The 19,663-nt window shown below is 31.2% G+C and overlaps 2 protein-coding genes across 4 annotated transcripts; both read left to right on the forward strand.

The window, feature by feature from the left end:
- The first annotated feature begins 1,316 nt into the window (after positions 1-1,316).
- Positions 1,317-7,677, forward strand: LOC145315919 (uncharacterized). Of its 2 annotated transcripts, none has more exons than XM_080156063.1 (6): positions 1,317-1,798; positions 5,075-5,188; positions 5,506-5,639; positions 6,144-6,277; positions 6,540-6,588; positions 7,096-7,677. In XM_080156063.1, exons 1-4 carry the CDS (start codon positions 1,790-1,792, stop codon positions 6,259-6,261), a joined length of 375 nt encoding a protein of 124 aa, XP_080012189.1. In that variant the 5' UTR covers positions 1,317-1,789; the 3' UTR covers positions 6,262-6,277; positions 6,540-6,588; positions 7,096-7,677. The 2 variants fall into 2 exon arrangements, with proteins under 2 accessions (XP_080012189.1, XP_080012188.1); XM_080156062.1 differs by having other exon boundaries at positions 1,322-1,798; positions 6,144-6,266; positions 6,538-6,588.
- A 3,645-nt stretch (positions 7,678-11,322) lies between these two features.
- LOC145315921 (uncharacterized) lies at positions 11,323-19,606 on the forward strand. Of its 2 annotated transcripts, none has more exons than XM_080156065.1 (5): positions 11,323-11,525; positions 13,958-14,015; positions 14,617-14,748; positions 17,014-17,080; positions 19,476-19,606. In XM_080156065.1, exons 1-5 carry the CDS (start codon positions 11,350-11,352, stop codon positions 19,580-19,582), a joined length of 540 nt encoding a protein of 179 aa, XP_080012191.1. In that variant the 5' UTR covers positions 11,323-11,349; the 3' UTR covers positions 19,583-19,606. The 2 variants fall into 2 exon arrangements, 1 of the variants encoding a protein (XP_080012191.1); XR_013878195.1 differs by having other exon boundaries at positions 11,334-11,525; positions 14,617-14,832.
- The last annotated feature ends 57 nt before the right edge of the window (positions 19,607-19,663 follow it).

The following is a 19,663-nucleotide window of genomic DNA, read 5'->3' on the forward strand; positions in this document are numbered from 1 at the left end:
GTCGTTGAACTAAAAATCAAAATAACATCTTTGCCAATAATATATATACATGTTTTAATGTTCAAAATGTCCTAAATATCTTATGGTGCCTTCGAATCTAGCTTCAGAGGATTCGTTCGACAATTTTTTTTATCTCCTTTTACTAAAGGAATTTTTATTTATTTAAATCCCCAGAAAAAAGTCTAACATCTACTAAGAAAATTTAATTGCTGTACAAAAAAACAGACCTCTGAATCCGACCGTCACAAAAGAATAAATACACTCATATTAAAGCTTCTGCTATATTATCTAGGGTAAAAACGTGCATTGCTTCAAATACCAAATTGGAGCCAAGTTGTAGAATCTTTAAGTTAATTTTTAGTTGCCTAATTTATATTTTTAAACATTAGCTCAAAATATTTAAAGATGAAATATCTAAAACAGCATTTTAAAAATTTCATTAATTATTTGCATTGCCAATAAAAAAGTAAACCTTCAATCAACAGTTGACATATTTTTTAGAATTTGATTTGCTAAACTAACAGTATGCTTAGTTGGAAAAACACGTAGAGAAAAATATATGTTTGTATTAGGGTGTGTTCTGCGATGTGCTGAATTTTATTTCCAAATGTGTACGCAGTTTCCAAGGTGTTTCCTCATCCTATCTCAATATGTACTACTAGCTAAAAGGCTTCAAACTTTCAAACTTTTAAAATTTTAATTTTTTAAAGTTTTAAGCTTTTTTAGCTAGTAGTAAAGATTGAGATAGGATGAGGAAACACCGCAGAAACTGCGTACACATTTGGAAATTAAAATTCAGCACATCGTGTTCTGCATATATCAATACAAATTTGGGACCTTTTCCAAAAAATCTGCTTTTACCCACACATCGTAAAATACGATACAATCTTTATGATATACATTCACACACAGACACACATACACACACACAAACACAGTCGAACATTATAAAACTAGAAAACTCACGAATAGGAATGCAGCAAAATTCGCCGGTGTCTGTTTATAAACATATAATTTTTGCGAATTTAAGCAGCACTATTGTTATACAGACTAAATTAAAGGGTGGCAATGGCAATAGTTTAAAACTATAATAAAAAGTGTTCGGGGGTGGTTGTTAGGGGGTTGGCTAGATTTAATGGGGAAAGGCGGAGGGGATAATGGTGTTAGTCAGTCAATTTTATGATGACCAAATTTCCAAAAGAAACATTTGAGTTTTGTGGATGGACAGCAAGCCTGTTTTCTGTCACATTTCTTATTGAAGCTCAGTTATAGGCTAACCTTGGTTTTTAACTCATCCCTAATTATCTAGTTTTTATATAAGAGGGTTGAAATAAATGCTTGCAATAAAATTGAATGCTGTAGTAATAATTTGCTTTGAGTTCAAATAATATATACAGTGATGCCTATACTCCAGAAGTTTTTTTGATAAGTGACAATATTAAAGTCTGTTAAATTAATGCATCATAAAAACAAAGTTGGATAAAAAAAGTGAAAAGTTGTTGATGAATGAAGAAGAAATAAGCAGATTTAGAAAGATATTAAAACAACAGCAACCACAACACATCTGACAACTTCCCCCACCATCCTCCCCACAGCCACTACATCTCCCCATCAATCTAATTACTAAAAAGGGTGGAGAGCAGATATTTACGCAAAGCGTATATTATAGTGCGTGCATGTGTTGTGTGCGTAATTTCATTCCTGGGTTTACTCATAATTGTGTTGCGCGCTAAATCCTTGGTTCAGTCACAATTTTGTGATCCCCGCAGCCAAACATTAACCATCAAACATGCTTGGGGTAGCCAATCAGAGTTTTTATATTTTTTATCCTAACATCAAGTGTCAACAAATATCATGATAATATAAATGTGTTTCAACCTATCCTATAATATAAAGTGCTGTAGTTTTTTTTGACTGTCCGTTAAGATCTGTTAACAACTGAATCGATTAAGTTTTCCATTTCAGGGAAGCTTTAAGGTACTCTTAAGATTATGACATATCCGTTTGTTTAATTACAACATTTTGAAACTCATAAGTTAAATATCGATTCTTGGATAATTTTCATTCTTTGTTTCAAATTTTTAAATATTAGAAATGATTATATCGATTATTTGTAAACTATTCTTTTAAACTTCTAACTTATTTATAATTTGATCGTTTCGATGTATTAAGCCATCCTGAATATTACTAATCTTTAAACAAAACAATTTTCTACAATCAGGGTCTGTCAGTACAGCCGAAAAGATACTTTCATTTAAGATTGTTTGAATTGTCCTAATGATTTCAAATCTGACAGGCATGATGATAAGTGTAGCAGTTTAAAAATTAGAAAACGTAGCAACTCTACAATCATTACCAGTTATGTAGTCCATGGTGATTTTATAAAAAAAAAACAATATTTATATGCTATAATTATCTTGAGCGGCTGTTTAAAATAATTCCTTTTTTAACCTACGTGGCAAACTTATTTTTGAAATATTTAGATACAACTTTGTTAGAGTAAAGATTCCTTACATGAACATTTTATTATTTGTCTGATTAAGTATCTCAGCAATATAATGCCAATTTATATATGTTTATTTCATACAGTTAATTTGTTTCATATAATCGTATGTCATATAATTTACATTTCATTAAATTAGACTTCCTATAATTTTTGTCATATGAATTTAAGCCCCCAACCACTTAAGATTGATATCTATAAAAATTAAATATCATCCTATAAAACGATACTGCTCTATTTGTCTTAATTTGTCAATTATCTTGTACTTATTTGTAGTTTTTATGAATTGCAATGTTCGGCTCAATTAAAACTCGTTCTTGTGCTTAATAAATGCCTTAAACGGAGTTAAAATCAGGTTAATTATCTAAAGTTGTAAAGACTGTGGTTTATTGGTGGCATATACACGGCTGCCGAGCCCTGATCATATGTGTGTCTTGTTTCAAATTCTTATGAGTCATGGCGGATAAGACAATAATGATGACTTCAGGATTATAAAACAAACTTAACCTTGGGATAAAGTAAGTCAGCAATTTAATGTTTGAAATTGAGACGATGGATTACACTCAGGGAGGGAGGGGACAATGGGCTGTTTATTACACTAGTCCCCAAAGTTTTTTGATTACGTTTTCTTATTCGTTGATTTACAACTTTGGGCACTTTCATTGAACTTTGATTGATTGTCTCATTCAGTTGACGCTTGAACAGCTAATTGTAATCTATAATAGGTTTTTTTTGTGTATCATCATCGGGGATGTACATCAATTTATCAGCCATTGTCTTATCCCTTTAGATCCCTGCATTACACTACATATATGATTAGTTCTTTACACGCAACTTTTGTGTGTTTAGAGTGGTGTTCAATACTTTTCGCTCATTTTAAAAATAATCCCATAGCTTTTGGGTTAAAGTACGATTTCGCTAACATAAATGACTGTAACGACCGACCAGTCCAGAGTAGTTTTTAAGCTATTTAGGAGTATGCAGATCTCCTACCCCCAAAAAATCCCATTAGCAAAATCAGCTGATTTCAACGATAAAAAACGATAATGTAATTAATGCTTATTGTTTTTAATTGGCTTCATATTTGATCCGCCATTTCCTGATGGAAACAGGCCAAATAAAAGCTTCTTTTTTTCTAAGCTGATGCCCTACAGCCTTTGCACAATAGTTGAGATATTAGAATAGATAATCAATTGGGATGTAAAATGGGTTGTACTTGATTTTGAGCAAAGGTCTTTTTTGTGTTAAGTTTACTAAATTTTATGCATTTATGTATCCATAATGGTAACAATCATGGATCTAAAGGGATAAGACAATGGCCGATAAATTAAATTAACATCCCCAATGATGCCACACAAAATTAGCCCTTCTGTAGATCAAAATTAGTGGTTGAATCGTTTGAACACTCAACTTAATAAACCAACCAACCAAAATTCATTAAAAGTCCCCAAAGATGTTAAGTCAACGAATAAGAAAATGTCCTATTGTCCCCTCTCTCTCTTTTTGGGTAACCGTCAACAGGAACAAATACAAATTGTTTAACAAACGACTAATATGTCAATTATGCCGTACAATGCAACAGTACGACTGTATGTCTATTATCTCTACGTCTATTGTGTAAGTCTATTAGTATAATCAGAACAGGACAAGGAGTTATAAACCAATCAAAGTCAGACAGAGCCCCCAGGGATGAGAGAGCACAGCTACTATGCTGACTATCATGTTCGTTCATGTTTAAAAAAATAGAATAAACAGATAAACCATAGTGATGGAAAAGCCTCGCTTATACAAGTTTACATAGTTGTAAAATTAGGTTAATAAATTAACATATTCACTAAATATTATAATCCATATTCGGATAATTATGCAATTTTTATATTTGCACATGCTTATAATATTCAATCATTTCAATAATTGTATTTAAATTTTCTAAACATGTGCGCTATTTTGATTTATGCAAAAGTACATAAAGTTTTATACAATAAGAATAAATAATATTTGAATAATTAGTAATAAACCAGCAAAAAAAAAAAAACTTAATTCGAAGTTCATTTAAAACAATAAATGCAAGAGATAGGTTATTAGACATTTTAAAATAAAAGAATATGTTAAACATGAATCTCGCTGCTAATAAATATTTGTTTCCTTGTTTTTAAACGATTAAGATTCAGGTTTGAGTAGCCAATAGACAATTTAACTGTATAAAAATCTACGATAAAAAATATATCTTGATTAAGTTGATATTGGCGCATTTATGTTGCTTCAATCCTATTATATAAAGTAGAAAAGCTTTTTGTCTGAAGCTAAAGATCTCCGAAATTTCTGGCCCAATTGTGTTTTTCAGAGAAGCTTTTTTGGAAGATATTTTTGGTCAATTTTAGGCTATTTTACCAATTGAGACTAGAGCGAAGCTGGAAAACAGTTTAAAAAATCTTAACCCAAAAGTTGAATTTTGATATTTCAAATTTTAAAACCCCTAAAAGGATATTATTTTGCCATTTGTTTTTGCCTTTTTATAAAAAAAGCTATCGCACCAAAAATAAAAATCTGATCGGCTTGAATCCAATACAGGCGAGAGGCTTACTGACCACTTTGTTAGTTTTGCTTGTGACTCTTGACATTTGTTCTGCCAGACACCAGGAATCAGATAGGATCAAGGAGGCAAAAAAATTTAGAAGATCTCAGGTGATGTAGTTTTTTTTTTCAAAGTGGTATGATGTTCAACCCTCCGTACTTCTTGATCTTGTAAAATTTTTATTAGTCAAAAACAATCTTTATTGGAAATTATTTCTTCAGATTTTTGCTTGTCCTACTTAACTTATTACTAGCCAGCGGAGGACTAGTACAAAGTTTCCTTAAATAGAAACTTTTACAGCTTTTTCAATGCTTTTATATGTCAGATTGAAAATGCTTCTGATAAGACGAGATCTTTTATGGAGGTTCAGATATTTTATTGAAAATCATTCGACTGTCGAATATAATTGTTTTTGTTTTGAATTTAGAGCATTGGTTCTGAGATGTCCCACCTTGGATGTTCTAGCTCCCATCCTCCGCTGAGAATGGTCAAGTATCTTGATAGGATCTGTGAGGACTGCTATCTTCTTTATAGAGATCCAGATATTTACTCTATGTGCAGGTATGTAGAAAAGTTATGCTTTTAGATTCGTTGGAACTTTACTTATCAATCCTAGAATACCCTAAATGTTATGGTTTCCTTAGCCTTAACTTTAACTTTTATTTAAGCTCATTTTTAAAATTTTTATCTAAGCTAATATTTTCTACCGATAAAAACCATCTATATATCTATAACAGCTTTGAAAAAGGCTAAATATTGATGAAGATAGCAGCTGAGTTAGAGTTTCAGCTATAACCATTATGTAATGAGAGGTAATATCAAGAACAATCAAGGCGTAAAAGATTTTGAAATATTTAGTTTGAATCTGCAAAAAAGTTTTTTTATATACTTTCCCTGATTTCACCTTTTACTGGTTTCCAGTTATAATATATGGACCAGACACGAAGTTTGTACATTTAAAAAAGTTTGATTAGGTTAAATAAAGCCTAGAAGAGCCCTGTGACGAGACTAACCCGTAGAAATTTTTTTCATATTTTATATATGTGATTCCAATTATTTATTTAGGTCTGGATGCTACAGTACTAACTTTTTAGCTGGTTGCATGGATGTCATTATGGTCAGTAAGAGCACTCGTTCAAAAGCAGCACATTTTGTCAGTTTACTAAACAGCCATCACACTTAAAAAGCAGGAATTAAAGGCACTGATTTATAATTATTTAAACAAATAAAAAATAACTTGATTTTTTTACTAAATTATTTTTATTTCAAAAATTTGTATTTTACAGAAAAAAGGATAATTTAACCTTAGCCCTAAATATTAAATTTGGGCTGAGATTAGGTATTAAAAAGAATAATTCAATAGTACTAAATACTCAATTTGGGTTTGATTAGGTCAGAGTATTTTTCTATTGATATCTAAATTAAGATTAAAGATATAAGTTAAGCCTTTTAATTTTCTAGATGAATGTCAAATTCTTCAAATTGTGGATCAAAGTTTTATTTTCTCCAGGTTTCATGTTCAAATCCTTTTCATAAAAAAGAAGTGTGGCTGTAAAAGCTATACTGTAATCATATATACTAAAGCAACAGGATCTCTTTCTATCTGTCCGGAAATATCTCGTAAATGGTTGTACCGTACGTCTCACAGTTATCAGGGAAATTTTGTACTGGTTCAGTTTTGGATTCATACTGTTTGTACAAAGGTTTAACAAACGAAATAAAGTATGGGCCCGAAAAAAAACTTTCCTCCCATTCATTTGAATAATTTTTTTTTTGTAGGCTTGTAGGTTCCCAAACACCTCTCTTGGGATAAAAGTCTAGGTTAGGGGTGAAGCGACTAGTCTTTCAAACAAAAAGTGAAAGGGAGGAGAAAGCGAAAAGTAAGTGAATTAGTAGACTCATAGCTTAGTTTTAAAAAAGAAGATGTAGAAATAGATGAAAGGCCAATAACTATACAAAGTAGCAAAATTAACACATTAATATTTTTTAAAAATGATTTGAATATATTTGTGCACAGATGAAACCTTGTGATAGCACCGTGTTGAAGCCTGTAATGAAGAGAAGGAAAGAAGATAATTTTGTGCGGAGTACAACAGAGTAGAATCTTCAACTAAGAAGACATATCAACAAGTACTGTGACACCAAGTTTTTAAAAAGAATAAGTTTTAGTGTCTAGAGTTATAACATAAATAAAATACAATTGGAACGAGATTAAAAACATATTTATTACTTCTTATCAAAAAGTTATTTTATTGGTTTGCTTTTTAAAACAACTATAAGCTATTGCTTGGGCCTAAGTATTTTTTTTATCTCAATAAAATCACCAAAACATTTAATGAAAGATATTTTTGTGAATCAAATAACTTTCCCTTTTATAGTTACCTATTAGTTTGTAATGTGTTCTTATTTGTGATTGACACCAGACACTATAAAACTTATTATTTTTTAAAGGTGGTGTTGATTATGTAAGATTGTCCTGTAGTTAAGACTGACTCACTCCAGTCGACACATTATATCATCTTTCTAAATTAGAAATAGCAGACATGAGTTTTCTAATAATATTATAATAATTATACTAATAAATATATTAACTTATTTATTCACTTGTTTTGTTCATTCTAAATTCAAACAAATTTAACAACACACATAAGTAGAGAAGCTTAAAAACCATAGACAAACGGACTGGGTGAATTATACAGCAAAAGTTCAATGGTAATAAAAAAAACGAGGAAGAAAAAGTAAGATTGATATAATCACGAAACCTTCATAACAAATATATTTACGTCTTTGGTAGCATGATTTAGAGACTAACTAAGTTGTATGCTAGAAAAGATGTATATTTTAAATAAATGGCAATTTGTCTTAAATAGCAGCTGAGAAAAGCATATTTCACCCATTTTGCTAAATGAAAATAATGTAAATCTTAAAGGTGGAATTTTATTCCTGGAAAGTAAAATGTTTCCAAGCTGTAAAAAATTACAAACTCGAATAAATTGTCCACCGATACATAATTAAAAAGCCAATTAATATTTGTATTGTAGTGTAAACTAATAATTGCCCGCAAGAATGTAATTTACAATTTTTGTTTTCGTAGACGCGGTCAACACAGATTTGATATTGATTGGAATTGGATTTTTTTAGAATAGATACTGCCTGCTAAGAAATGACTTTTTGTTTGTATGCGATATAGAAAAGTTATCTGACACGCGACAAGTGTCACCAAATAAAAAACGTTCCATAGAAAACAAAATCGATTCTGTTAAAAATGAAATATGTGCAGTATCTATTACTATTAGACTAAAGACTTACTATTAGCCTCTGGGGGTCTCACAGAGCCCAATCGGTCCAGCGGTAAGCAAAATCATTAGCTTCATCCGGACGCACAGACAGACAGACACGGACAAGCTTATATCATTCTAAACTGTATTTAAATAATCATTATTCATGAAAATAATAATAGAATAATAGATTATTTAATTTACATTTTAGAGATAGGTTTAACAAAAAGTTAATATGTTTAAGAAAAATGATTGACTTATTCATATTTATGCGGAATATTTGTCTCTGATTTTTAGCGTAATTGTTTGGGGATAATTTAAGGCGTGGGTATTTACAAGCATATCAACAACACAAATTTACAAATTTTGTACCATTCTTTATTGTAAATCAATAATTACGCACAATTGCAGTATGAAATATCAAAATAAGGCCCAGTTACGTCTATCATTGGAACGTTTAGAAAATGCATGCAAAAATAAAAAAATCTGAGACTTGAAATAAAAAAAGCCGAGCCTTAGATTATGTAATCTTACGGTATTCATATGGAATCTAAAAACTTTTGTCCAAAATTGATTATTTTTCTCTGCTTATTATTGTCATGCAGTCAATAGACAACAGTCAACAGTAGAAATTTGTTACCAACTGTAAATTTCAATGCAGGGGCGTCCAAGCTTTTTTTTTTGGGGGGGGTAAAAAATTTTAGGGGGGGGGGGTAATTCGTGTTTGGGGGGGGTAAAATGGCGCGCGAAGCGCGCCGAAATTTTTTTTTACCCCCCCCAAAATTTTTAACCCCGGGGGTAAAATTTGATTGGGGGGGGTAATTACCCCCCCTAAAGTCTGTTGGGGGGGGTAAATACTCCCCCCAAATTTGTTGGGGGGGGTAATTACCCCCCCCAAACTAATTTACCCCGGGGGTAAAATTTTTGGGGGGGTAATTTAATTATGTAAAAAAAGCACCTACCTAATCTATTAAGTTAATAAGTACTATCCTATAACATAAAGTAGTAAGTAAGGTTTATTACTTTTAATACTGAGTTCTCCTTTTTAGGAAAGCTTCACATAGATCCCATGATGGTTCCACACTATTATAGGTCAATCCTTTGAGTGGTTTTAGGCTATTTTTCTCCTCCCTTTTTACCCTTTAGAAAACATGAGTTCTTAGATGCTAAGGGCGCCACTACTATTCAAATATATAGTAGTATCTCATTCTTTAGAACATAAAAATACAATAATTAACTCACTAACCAATGAACCAATATGATTATACTTTAAAGTGAAGCGTCTTATAGGTCCTGGTAAGTTTTATAACTAGTTTTGAGACACCCTGACATCCTCCCAAAAGAAATCGCCTATATAAATTCTTTTTCATTATTTAATGAAATATTTAATTTAGTTAGGTATCTATTTTATGGAATCTTCAGTGCTTTACAATTACATCATAGATCCCCCCCCAAAAAAAAAATTTTCAGTCAAATTTTTTTTTTAAGAACATTCAATTGGGGGGGGGTAAATACCCCAAGGTAGGGGTAATTTTTTTTTGGGGGGGGTATTGTTCAAAAAATTTTGGGGGTGCCAAATGGCCCATTACCCCCCCCCTTGGACGCCTATGTTTCAATGTTGTTCGGCCATTACCTAATTATTAAGCAGTTGCACTTCTAATACTTCCAACTATACATACATGTTAAAAAGAAAGAAAATAGTGTACAAATCTTGCAAATTAGCTTGAGAGGCCTACATGAGGCAACAGAATAAAACCAGTAAAAAGGGTAAGAATAGGAAAGAATAGTAAAAGTAGCGAGAGGGAAATTTAATTGGATATATCACAGAAATAAGAGGGACAGCAAATAGAACCTCCATATTTATGATTAATTAGAATACTAGCTATTCAGGCTTCAAAAGGATAATGCCCTGGCTACTATAGATGATCACTTAAAATCGAAGGAGAATCCAGTGGGGCTAAATAATTAGGTAATAACTAGCTATTTATGCTCAAACAAAAATTGTGTATCTTATTAATTTTATTGCCAAAAATAAAATGTCTCAGAAAACGCCATCAAAAAACGTCTTCATCTACGTATATATTTATAAATTTATTTGATATTGATAAGTTTAAAATTGTAATTAAACAATAAGTTTTTTAAAAGGTTGAGTTGTCTAAAGTTAGGTTAGGTTTTTAACAAAACTTAATCAACATTTTTTATTCAAAGTTGTTTGAACTTTATCCCTGTGAGCATCACAACAGTAAAAGATTCAACAGCAACACAACAGAGCACAGGCCACAACTACACAACACCAAAGAACAACAACCAAACAGCGCAACTGCATTCTATACAACAACATTAATAACTAAGGATTCAAGTTTAATAGTCAGGCGAATGAGAAATATTTTTTTCTTTACTTTCCATATAATATTATATTATTGTTCATAGTTTGTTATTTTATGCAGAAAAAAATGCTTCTTAAGCTTTTCCGCTATTTAAAATTTTTTTTTTTGAATCAAAATATATGTTAGCAGCTTTGTATCACAAGTTGAAAAATTGAAAATGTGAAGAAAATTTATATCATATGCCTAACTTTTTAAGGATGCTTACAATAATCATACCACAGGGGAAAAAAATGAAAAAGAATAAAATTATTCAATGTCTTATTCTAACTTGATAAGTTTGTCTCTTTAAAGAAATAAGAACAAAGAAAAATAATTTTTGATTTATCTACAAAGATGATTGTTATAGAAAGTGTTCAATGAATTAGACTGCAATTTTATAAAGCGCATTTTTACTAATTTAGCGAGGAAAAGGGTTATATATGATTTCTTTAATAAAAAAAAATATTATTTGTCCTTTTTAAAGGGGGGTTTATATTGGTTTTAAAAGAAAATCATTTAGAACTTAATGGAAAATATATTTAATATTTAAAATTTTAAATGTCTAAGGATGATCTTTTTATGTATATACATTTTAGTAAGGATTCACTCCTTGATCATTACAGTGCAATGCAATATTATAAAAGACAAAACAATTCTTTAGGACTTGTTCATTTACCTACAGAAATAATATCCATAATATTTGGATATTTAGGTGTTCAGGATCTGAAAAATGTGAGTGCTACGTGCAAGCGTATGAACGTAATATTAGATTATCCTGGCTATTGGAAGAATTCAAGAATAAGGTGATAATAAAAAAATTATATTATGAAAATTTGTGGTGTTTTCGAAACAAACGAAAAAAATAATCCTTCTTATTTTCATTATATTTGAAAGTAAGCGGGGGGGGGGGGGGGGCGGGGGGGGGTGTGTTCTGAGGCACAGGGAAACAGCAAAATATATACTGTTGTATGAAGATTTTTTTCTTATTACTAAAGATCTGTAAAACAGCAAGATCATTTAGTCTTATTTTATTTCCTTTCATATTTGTTCTACTCTGTGGATAAAAGGTTACTATTCCCCTTCCCCTTATTACCAAAATTGAATTTGTCTCTGGTGAAACCAGTGTTAGTAACTTTAACGGTTAACAACACAATGTCGTTTCCATATTTCCTAGCTATCCGTAATCATCATCCCCATTTCTAAATTTACTCTTTTTAAAAGTGTTTAATTTTTTGGTTAGCCTGTTCTTTTTTTGTTTTGCAGGAAGAGGATCGGACTCAGTCTTGTTTCCTTTTCTCTCTCTACTAAACCAAGAACCAAAATAATAGGCAAATCTGAATTTTCAAAATAGCAGCTTTATAATTCATTTAGGATGATTTTACAATAAATATGAAATGTAGATGCCTCCTTTGGTTACAAAATTCCACTGTTAATTTTTTATCAATCAGCACCAATGCAATGTAGCACAAGATCTCAAAACCAGCATTTGGGGGAAATAATGGTGAACCAAAAAGATATGCAAATCCAAAACAAATCAATGAAAAAAATATTTTTTTTTGCAGTTTCTCCTCTTTTAAAAATTGATTCTGATAATTTAATATTTTTTTAGGGTTCTATGCATTAATTATTATGAAAAACAGTATAAGGTAGAAATTAATGATTTTTCTAAATAAGAAATATTTGAAAGAATAAATTCGATCCCTATCACTTTAGAGGACAGCTGCTGACCCCCCTAGTCTTATGGACGAACCTAAATACATGCTAAATATAAAGATTACCCTCAAAAGTATACAAAAAAGTTTTTTTATGTGTTAAAAAAACTCATTTTAAAATCTTGATTTTGAGGATGATGACCTTTCAGATGCTCCTGTTTGTGGTGATGGCGAGCCAAATTTTATCTAAATACATGCCCTTTGCAACAACTTGTCTATTAAAATATGCACCATTTTTTGTATTAGTAGCAGCCTCCAATGGAGCCTCCCAACAAGAAATATAACCATCTTCTAAAAACTACAGTATTTACCTTTTGAATTGGAGTAAATAAAATTGTAATTCTTTTCTTTTTTAATACTGCTTGGCTGGAGGCTGCTATGACCAAAAATTGGATCATCTATAATACAAAGTAGAACGATGTCTGTCTGTTTGTGTGTGTGTTTGTTTGTATGTTTGTTTGTCTGTTTGTTTGTCTGTTTGTTTGTAGCGAAGGATCTCGCTAACCGCTGAACCGATCGGGTTCCCCTTTACAGGGTAGCTTCTCATAGGTCCCGGGAAGGTTTATAACTATTTTCTTGGGGGGTGGGACACCCCCAAAAATGAAAAATACCCCCTCCCCCCAATTTTTTTTTTTTTTTTTTAAACTAAAATTGAAATAGTGGGGTCGATTACCCCCCCCCCCAAAGAAAAAAAAATTCTACCCCCCTCCAATTTTTTTAAAATTTTTTCTTTTAAATCTAAAATACGAAAAACTGGGTGATTAAACCTCTTGGGGCAAAGCCCCTAGAGGCTAGGGGCGAAGCCGCTAGTAGTTCAATATATAAGTTGTCATCATGGACATGCACTTTGGTATCATTTGGCTCACCATCACCACCAGTAGGAGCATCTTAAAGGTCATCATCCTCCAAATCAAGTTTTTAAAATGGATTTTTTTAACACATCAAAAAACATATTTGTATACTTTTGAGGGTAATTTTTATCATTAACATGCATTTAGGTTCGTCCATAAGACTAGGGGGTCAGCAGCTGTCCTCTAAAGAGATAGAAATTGGCTTTCTTTTTTTCAAATATTTCTTATTTAGAAAAATCATTAATTTCTACCTTATACTATATTTCATAATGATTCATGCATAGAACCCTTAAAAAACTGTTAAATTATCAGAATCAATTTTTTAAAAAGGAGAAAATTGCAAAAAAATATTTTTTCCATTGATTTGTTTTGGATTGGCATATCTTTTTTTGTTCACCAGTATTTTCCCCCAATACTCTTTTGAGATCTAGCGCTTCATTGGTGCTAATTAAAAAAAATTAACAGTGGAAACATGTAACCAAAAGATGCAAATATATTTCATATTTATTGTAAAATCAACATAAAGGAATAACAAAGCTGATATATTGAAAATTCAGATTTTCCGAATTTTTTGGTTCGGGGTTTAATAATAAAAGTCTCCTTTTCCATTTTATTTTATAAATGCTTCGCCAATATTGTATATTACCTTTATATACATCAATATTTATTTAGAAAGTCAAAACTAAGACTCGGAAAGGTTCAGCAATTTGTTGAGATTAATAAATACAAGGTAAGAAAAATAGGCGAGGCAACTCGCTTTTTTAATTTTAGTATAAATTTAAACTACTTTTCTATAAGTTTATTGGCAAAATTTACTGTAGCTTCATCAAATAAAGCATCTTTATTTACTTTTACATATATTTATTGCCAATTAAAACCAGCGATTGTGGCTAAACACGTAGCGCATCCTTTCGTCACCGTGGAGGCTATAGGTTCGAATCTCGGGCCAACCGCGTCCCAACTAAAGACGTTAAAATTGGTTCCTTCTGCTGCAATGAAAGGGTTGGTTGTCTGATGGATGTTACTTAACCTAATGTCCTTGGATGTTAGAGAATCGCACACGTGGATGATGCTCTGGATTTCTAGGAGTCTAGATGATCACTTAAATCGAAGGAGAATCCCGCCCTTACGAGGTAATGGTAATTTATTGCTAATTATCACCTTTTTAAATTAGATTTAACGTTATTAGAATTAAAATTATTTTTTATTTTTCTAGTCTTGTGGATGTGTGGGGATGTAAAAAAACTCCCTCCCCTCCATATTATTAAGGCCTATTTAAGGAAGGGTTTATATTAATGAACCAATGGTTTTTATTTTATTTTATTTTTCAGTGGTTGCAACGGCTAGATCTGTCAAATCTGACCTGTTGTAGCACATCAACCTGGGAGTATGTTCTCATCAGAATCAATTTAGATTTTATACATCTCAAATATCTTGATCTTTCTTACAATCATCTTACAAAGGTATTCATCCTTTTTTTTTTAGAAAATAGAATGATGTCTGTCAGTCTGTTGCAAAACAACAACCAGCTCAACAACTGATCTGAGGTGAATTCTTAAAAAACTTTTGCCCCACCAAATTTTAGTGGGGCAAAAGTTTTTTTAAGAATTCACCTCTGGTCCCACTTTTTCAACTAACTATTATCATCACTTCTTATTTATTTTACATAATCTAAACAGATTCAATCAAAATGCACTTAGCCTCAAGAGGAATGGCCTCAAAAGACAAACGCCTACAAAAGACCAACTCTACAAAAGACCAACACCTACAAAAGACCAACACCTACATAAGACCAACACCTTTATATTTTTATTATTAAAGGGGTACATGGCAGATTTACCACTAGCAAAAATACAGTGATAATACTGTCATAAACACAGTGATTTGATGTCATAAACACAGTTTTACTGTCAAATTCACACCTGCATTTTTAGGGGGTATGACAAAATTACAGTTATTGCACTGGCATATTCACAGTTTTGCTGTCAATTATACACCCACATATTGACAAAAATACATCCATTTAATTTAAGATTTGTCAATTATACACCTACCTATTGACAAATATACATTTATTTACTTATTTATCCATAATATTTAATAGATGATATAATACAGTTAGGAGGTTGAAATCTTGTTTATAAAAGCAGAAATATAATCTATGATTATGGTTTTGTCCCTATAAAAAAGGTAATGTATATTGTATAATTCCACCCTTACCTTCTCTTGGTAATGATATCATCATGGCCTAAATGATTTTTTTAATGTACCATTCAACTTTCAAAAGAGGTGAAACTAGAATGGTACATTCATGTTTACATACCAGCGTATGCATAAACATTGATTTCCTTTTTTAAATCAACATAATAGTGTTGTATATAATAATTATTTTTAAATTTTACGTAACATTTTTATGATTTTACATAATATTTTAGGCATTTTTACAATTAACAGAATTTTTAAATAGTATGTGTGATTTAATGTGGTACATTACAAAATCTGTATCGGCCTTCATGATATCATGACCAAGAGAGGCAAAAATGGAATAGTTGATTACAAAAATCATTTTGGCTCTGATGATATCATTACCAAGAGAGGGAAAAATGGAATCATATATTACGTTTTTAGAGGGTCATAATCATATATTTTATTTCTGCTTCGATAAAAATGGATTCAATCCTATTGTTAATTTTAGTTTGCCTCACTGATTTTAGTGGGGCAAACTGATTGAGTGGGCCGGGCAAAAGTTTTTTAAGAATTCACCTCTGTTAATTAACGACAAGTTATAAGTTATTACAACTTGGTTTAAATACTTATATTAATGTAAAAATATTTAGGTGTATTTTTGTCATCAAAACTGTGAATTTGACAGCCTCATTGAATTTCATGGGTGTGAAAATGACAGTAAAACTGTGTTTATGACAGTAGTAAAGGTGTAATTTTGACAGTGGATAAAAAAATATTGCCAAAAATACAGCTAAAAACGAAATTGACAAAAACACACCCACTTTTTGTCAAAAACACAGTGGTTGTATTTTTGCTAGTGGTAAAAGTGGCAGCACCCCTATTAAAGTAATACATAATCAATACATGGCCGCAGCGCTCGGCTCCCTGGCCTGCCTAGCCGCGGGCGCTCGGCCTACTTGCCTATTACCTAATCTAACCTTACCTAAATATTATAAAAAATATTAAAATTTGAAAAAAATCTACCGACTACTTTTTGTAAAATCCACGAAATTCTAAACTATAAATAAGTTACTGTACATTAAACATACATACATAGGTTAGGTTAGATTATATGCAAGGAGGCCGAGCGCCCGCGGCTAGACAGGCCAAGGGGCCGAGCTCTGTGGCCATGACCTTCTAGTATTACTATTTTTGAATGTTGGTCTTTTGTAGGTGTTGGTCTTTTGTAAAGTTTGTCTTTTGTAGCAACGCCTAGTTGGTCTTTTGTAGCAACGCCATTTTTTGTTTTAAACAGAAAAAAATAGATTTTTGAGCAGGATAAATTTAGGTACTCTCTCCAAAATAGTTATAAACCTTTCCTGGACCTAAAATAAGCTTCGCTGTAAAATAGAACTTAATCGGTGCAGAGTTCTGCGAGATCTTATGCCTTAGAAATACACAGAAAGGCAGACAGACATCCTGTTACTTTAAATAAGGATAGAAAAGCACAAAATCTAATTTTTTACAATTCAGGCAAAAATAATTATTAAATGTAATTCTAGGTTAGATTCTGTTTGACTCTTCCAAGCTTGGAGATTTTAAATATAACTGGCACACATCTAAATCCAGGTATTTATTGGGAGGGAGGGGATAATGACGGTAAAATTTTATCCATAGCCAATATAGCCCATAAAATTCATCATCTAATTATGCCGAACACTTATAAGGGAAGGGTGAATTCGCGCATTGATTTATTTCTTTGTCTTTTTTGGAGCAAAGCTACAATAAAACAGTTAATGTCATTCTGTGTTTCAGTGTTGCCAGAGTTTAAAGAAATTTTAGATGAATCGAATGTACATTTAACGGGGTTTGACGAGTCAAATAACGTTGGCTTTACGTGTTTGTGTTGTATTCTTATATGTAAACCCCGAACCACTTCATTATGCAATCTACATTTTCCTGGATATTTTGTCTACGGTAGTCCATAAGTGTACAGCTTTACAGTACATTGTTTCTATTTGTTAAAGCAACACGTATAATAAAAGAAAAAGATTCTTTTTAAAGTAAAATGCTTATATTTCAATCAAAATCTATAATTTTTTTATTTTTTACCGATCCACGTCATTATGCAAATCAAAAGAAAATCAATGAGAAAACGTTGGTTTTGCACTTTTCTCCACTTTTAAAAAATGATTCTGATAAAATAACAATTTTTTAAGAGATTTATGCATTAATTATAATGAAAAACAGTTTTAGGTAGGTTTTAATGATTTTTCTAAATAAGAAATAATTGAAAAAAAGAAATTCTATCCTTATCACTTTAGAGGACAGCTGCCGACCCCCAGTCTTATGGATGAAGCTAAATACATGTTAAAGATAAAAATTACCCTGAAAAGTATACAAAAATATTTTTTGATGTGTTAAAAAAATCCATTTTAAAATCTTGATTTTGAGGATGATGGCCTTTAAGATGCTCTTACTGGTGGTGAAGGTGAGCTAAATGTTATCTAAGTACATGACCATTACAACAACTTGTCTATTAACCTATGTACCATTTTTTGTAGTCATAGCAGCCTCCAGTGGAGCCTCTCGACATGAAATATAACCATTATCTAAAAACTACATTATTTACTTTATGAATTTTAGTAATTAAAATTGCAATTTTTTTCTTTTTTAATATTGCTTGGCTGGAGGCTGCTATGACTACAAAAATTAAACCATAGTTCAATATATAAGTTTTCTTCAAGGGCATGCACTTTGATAACATTTAGCTCACCATCACCACCAGTAAGAGCATCTTAAAGGCCATCATCCTCAAAATCAAGATTTTAAAATGGATTTTTTTTAACACATCAAAAAACATTTTTGTATACTTTTCAGAAAAATTTTTATTTTTTACATGTATTTAGCTTCATCCATAAGACTGGGGGTCGGCAGCTGTCCTCGAAAGTGATAGGGATAGAATTTCTTTTTTTCAATTATTTCTTATTTAGAAAAATCATTAAAATCTACCTTAAACTGTTTATGATTATAATTAATGCATAAATCCCTTAAAAAATTGTTAATTTATCAGAATTAATTTTAAAAAGTGGAGAAAAGGGCAAAACTAACGTTTTCTCATTGATTTTCTTTTGATTTGCATAATGAAGTGGATCGGTAAAAAATACAAAAATATAGATTTTGATTGAAATATACGCATTTTACTTTAAACAGAATCTTTTTCTTTTATCATATGTGTTGCTTTAACAAATAGAAACAATGTACTGTAAAGATTTACACTTATGGTCTACCGTAGACAAAATATCCAGGAAAATGTAGATTGCATAATGAAGTGGTTCGGGGTTTATCTCTCTTTCTCTAAATACACATTATAATATGTGTTCTAAATACAATTATATCAACTTCCTTTTTATCTTTTTTTGTTTGTTTCAAATTCTGTTTTCTCTTTCTTTTTTCTCTCAATCGTTAGGCCATATATTTTAATTATTCCTTCGTCTTTTTTTAACCTCTCAATGGTTTGCCGTATATTTTAATTATTCCTTCGTCTTTCTTTAACCTCTCAACAGTTTGCCGTATATTTTAATTATTCCTTCGAACAGATTCGCTACTGTTTATTAAACATAATCGTCCTTGTCTATTTATAACTATAGTAATTATAGTAATTATAACATCATGATTTCTTTTTTCAAGATTTATTTTAATGCCCTGTAATTACTACTAGCGGCTTCGCCCCTAGCCTCTAGGGGCTTTGCCCCAAGAGGTGATAAGAAACTTTTTTTTGTGAAATTCGTAAAAGGACCAAGGAAATGTTCAGCACGAAAAAATGAGGGGGATTTTTTTGTTTTTTGGGGGGTTGGGGGTGTCACTGTCCTCCCCCCCCCCCCCAAGAAAATAGCCTAAAACCACCACAGGACCAGTAGGTATATTCCCTGAAGAGTAGAATTAGATCTTACCGAGATCCTAAAGGACGGACAGACAGACAGACAGACATCATTCTACTTTATGTTATAGATTATTTTTTTAGAGCAGAAAGGGATTATTGAAGCTTACCTATCATTTAAAAATTCAACCTCATCTCATTTTATTCTTATATACGATAATTCTATGTTTAATTTTTATTCTTGTAAATAAAGTAAATAAAATCAATTTAAGTTTTCTGCGATATTTTTACACAACAGGGGAGTGCGGGGTTCTTCCACATTTATTATTCAT

Source organism: Acartia tonsa, chromosome 4 (genome assembly GCF_053477335.1).
Source record: "Acartia tonsa isolate MP-2025a chromosome 4, ASM5347733v1, whole genome shotgun sequence".
Lineage (NCBI taxonomy): Eukaryota > Metazoa > Arthropoda > Copepoda > Calanoida > Acartiidae > Acartia > Acartia tonsa.

Bases quoted from the DNA above. Each gene is read 5' to 3' on its own strand.
- LOC145315919 (XM_080156063.1), top strand. The intron at 5,189-5,505 runs GTGATGTAGTTT...TTTTGAATTTAG, and splicing joins AAAAATTTAGAAGATCTCAG to AGCATTGGTTCTGAGATGTC. The intron at 5,640-6,143 runs GTATGTAGAAAA...TTATTTATTTAG, and splicing joins GATATTTACTCTATGTGCAG to GTCTGGATGCTACAGTACTA.
- LOC145315921 (XM_080156065.1), top strand. From the start codon at position 11,350: ATGCAATATTATAAAAGACAAAACAATTCTTTAGGACTTGTTCATTTA. The intron at 14,016-14,616 runs GTAAGAAAAATA...TTTATTTTTCAG, and splicing joins TTGAGATTAATAAATACAAG to TGGTTGCAACGGCTAGATCT. The intron at 17,081-19,475 runs GTATTTATTGGG...TTATTTTTTTAG, and splicing joins TGGCACACATCTAAATCCAG to AGCAGAAAGGGATTATTGAA.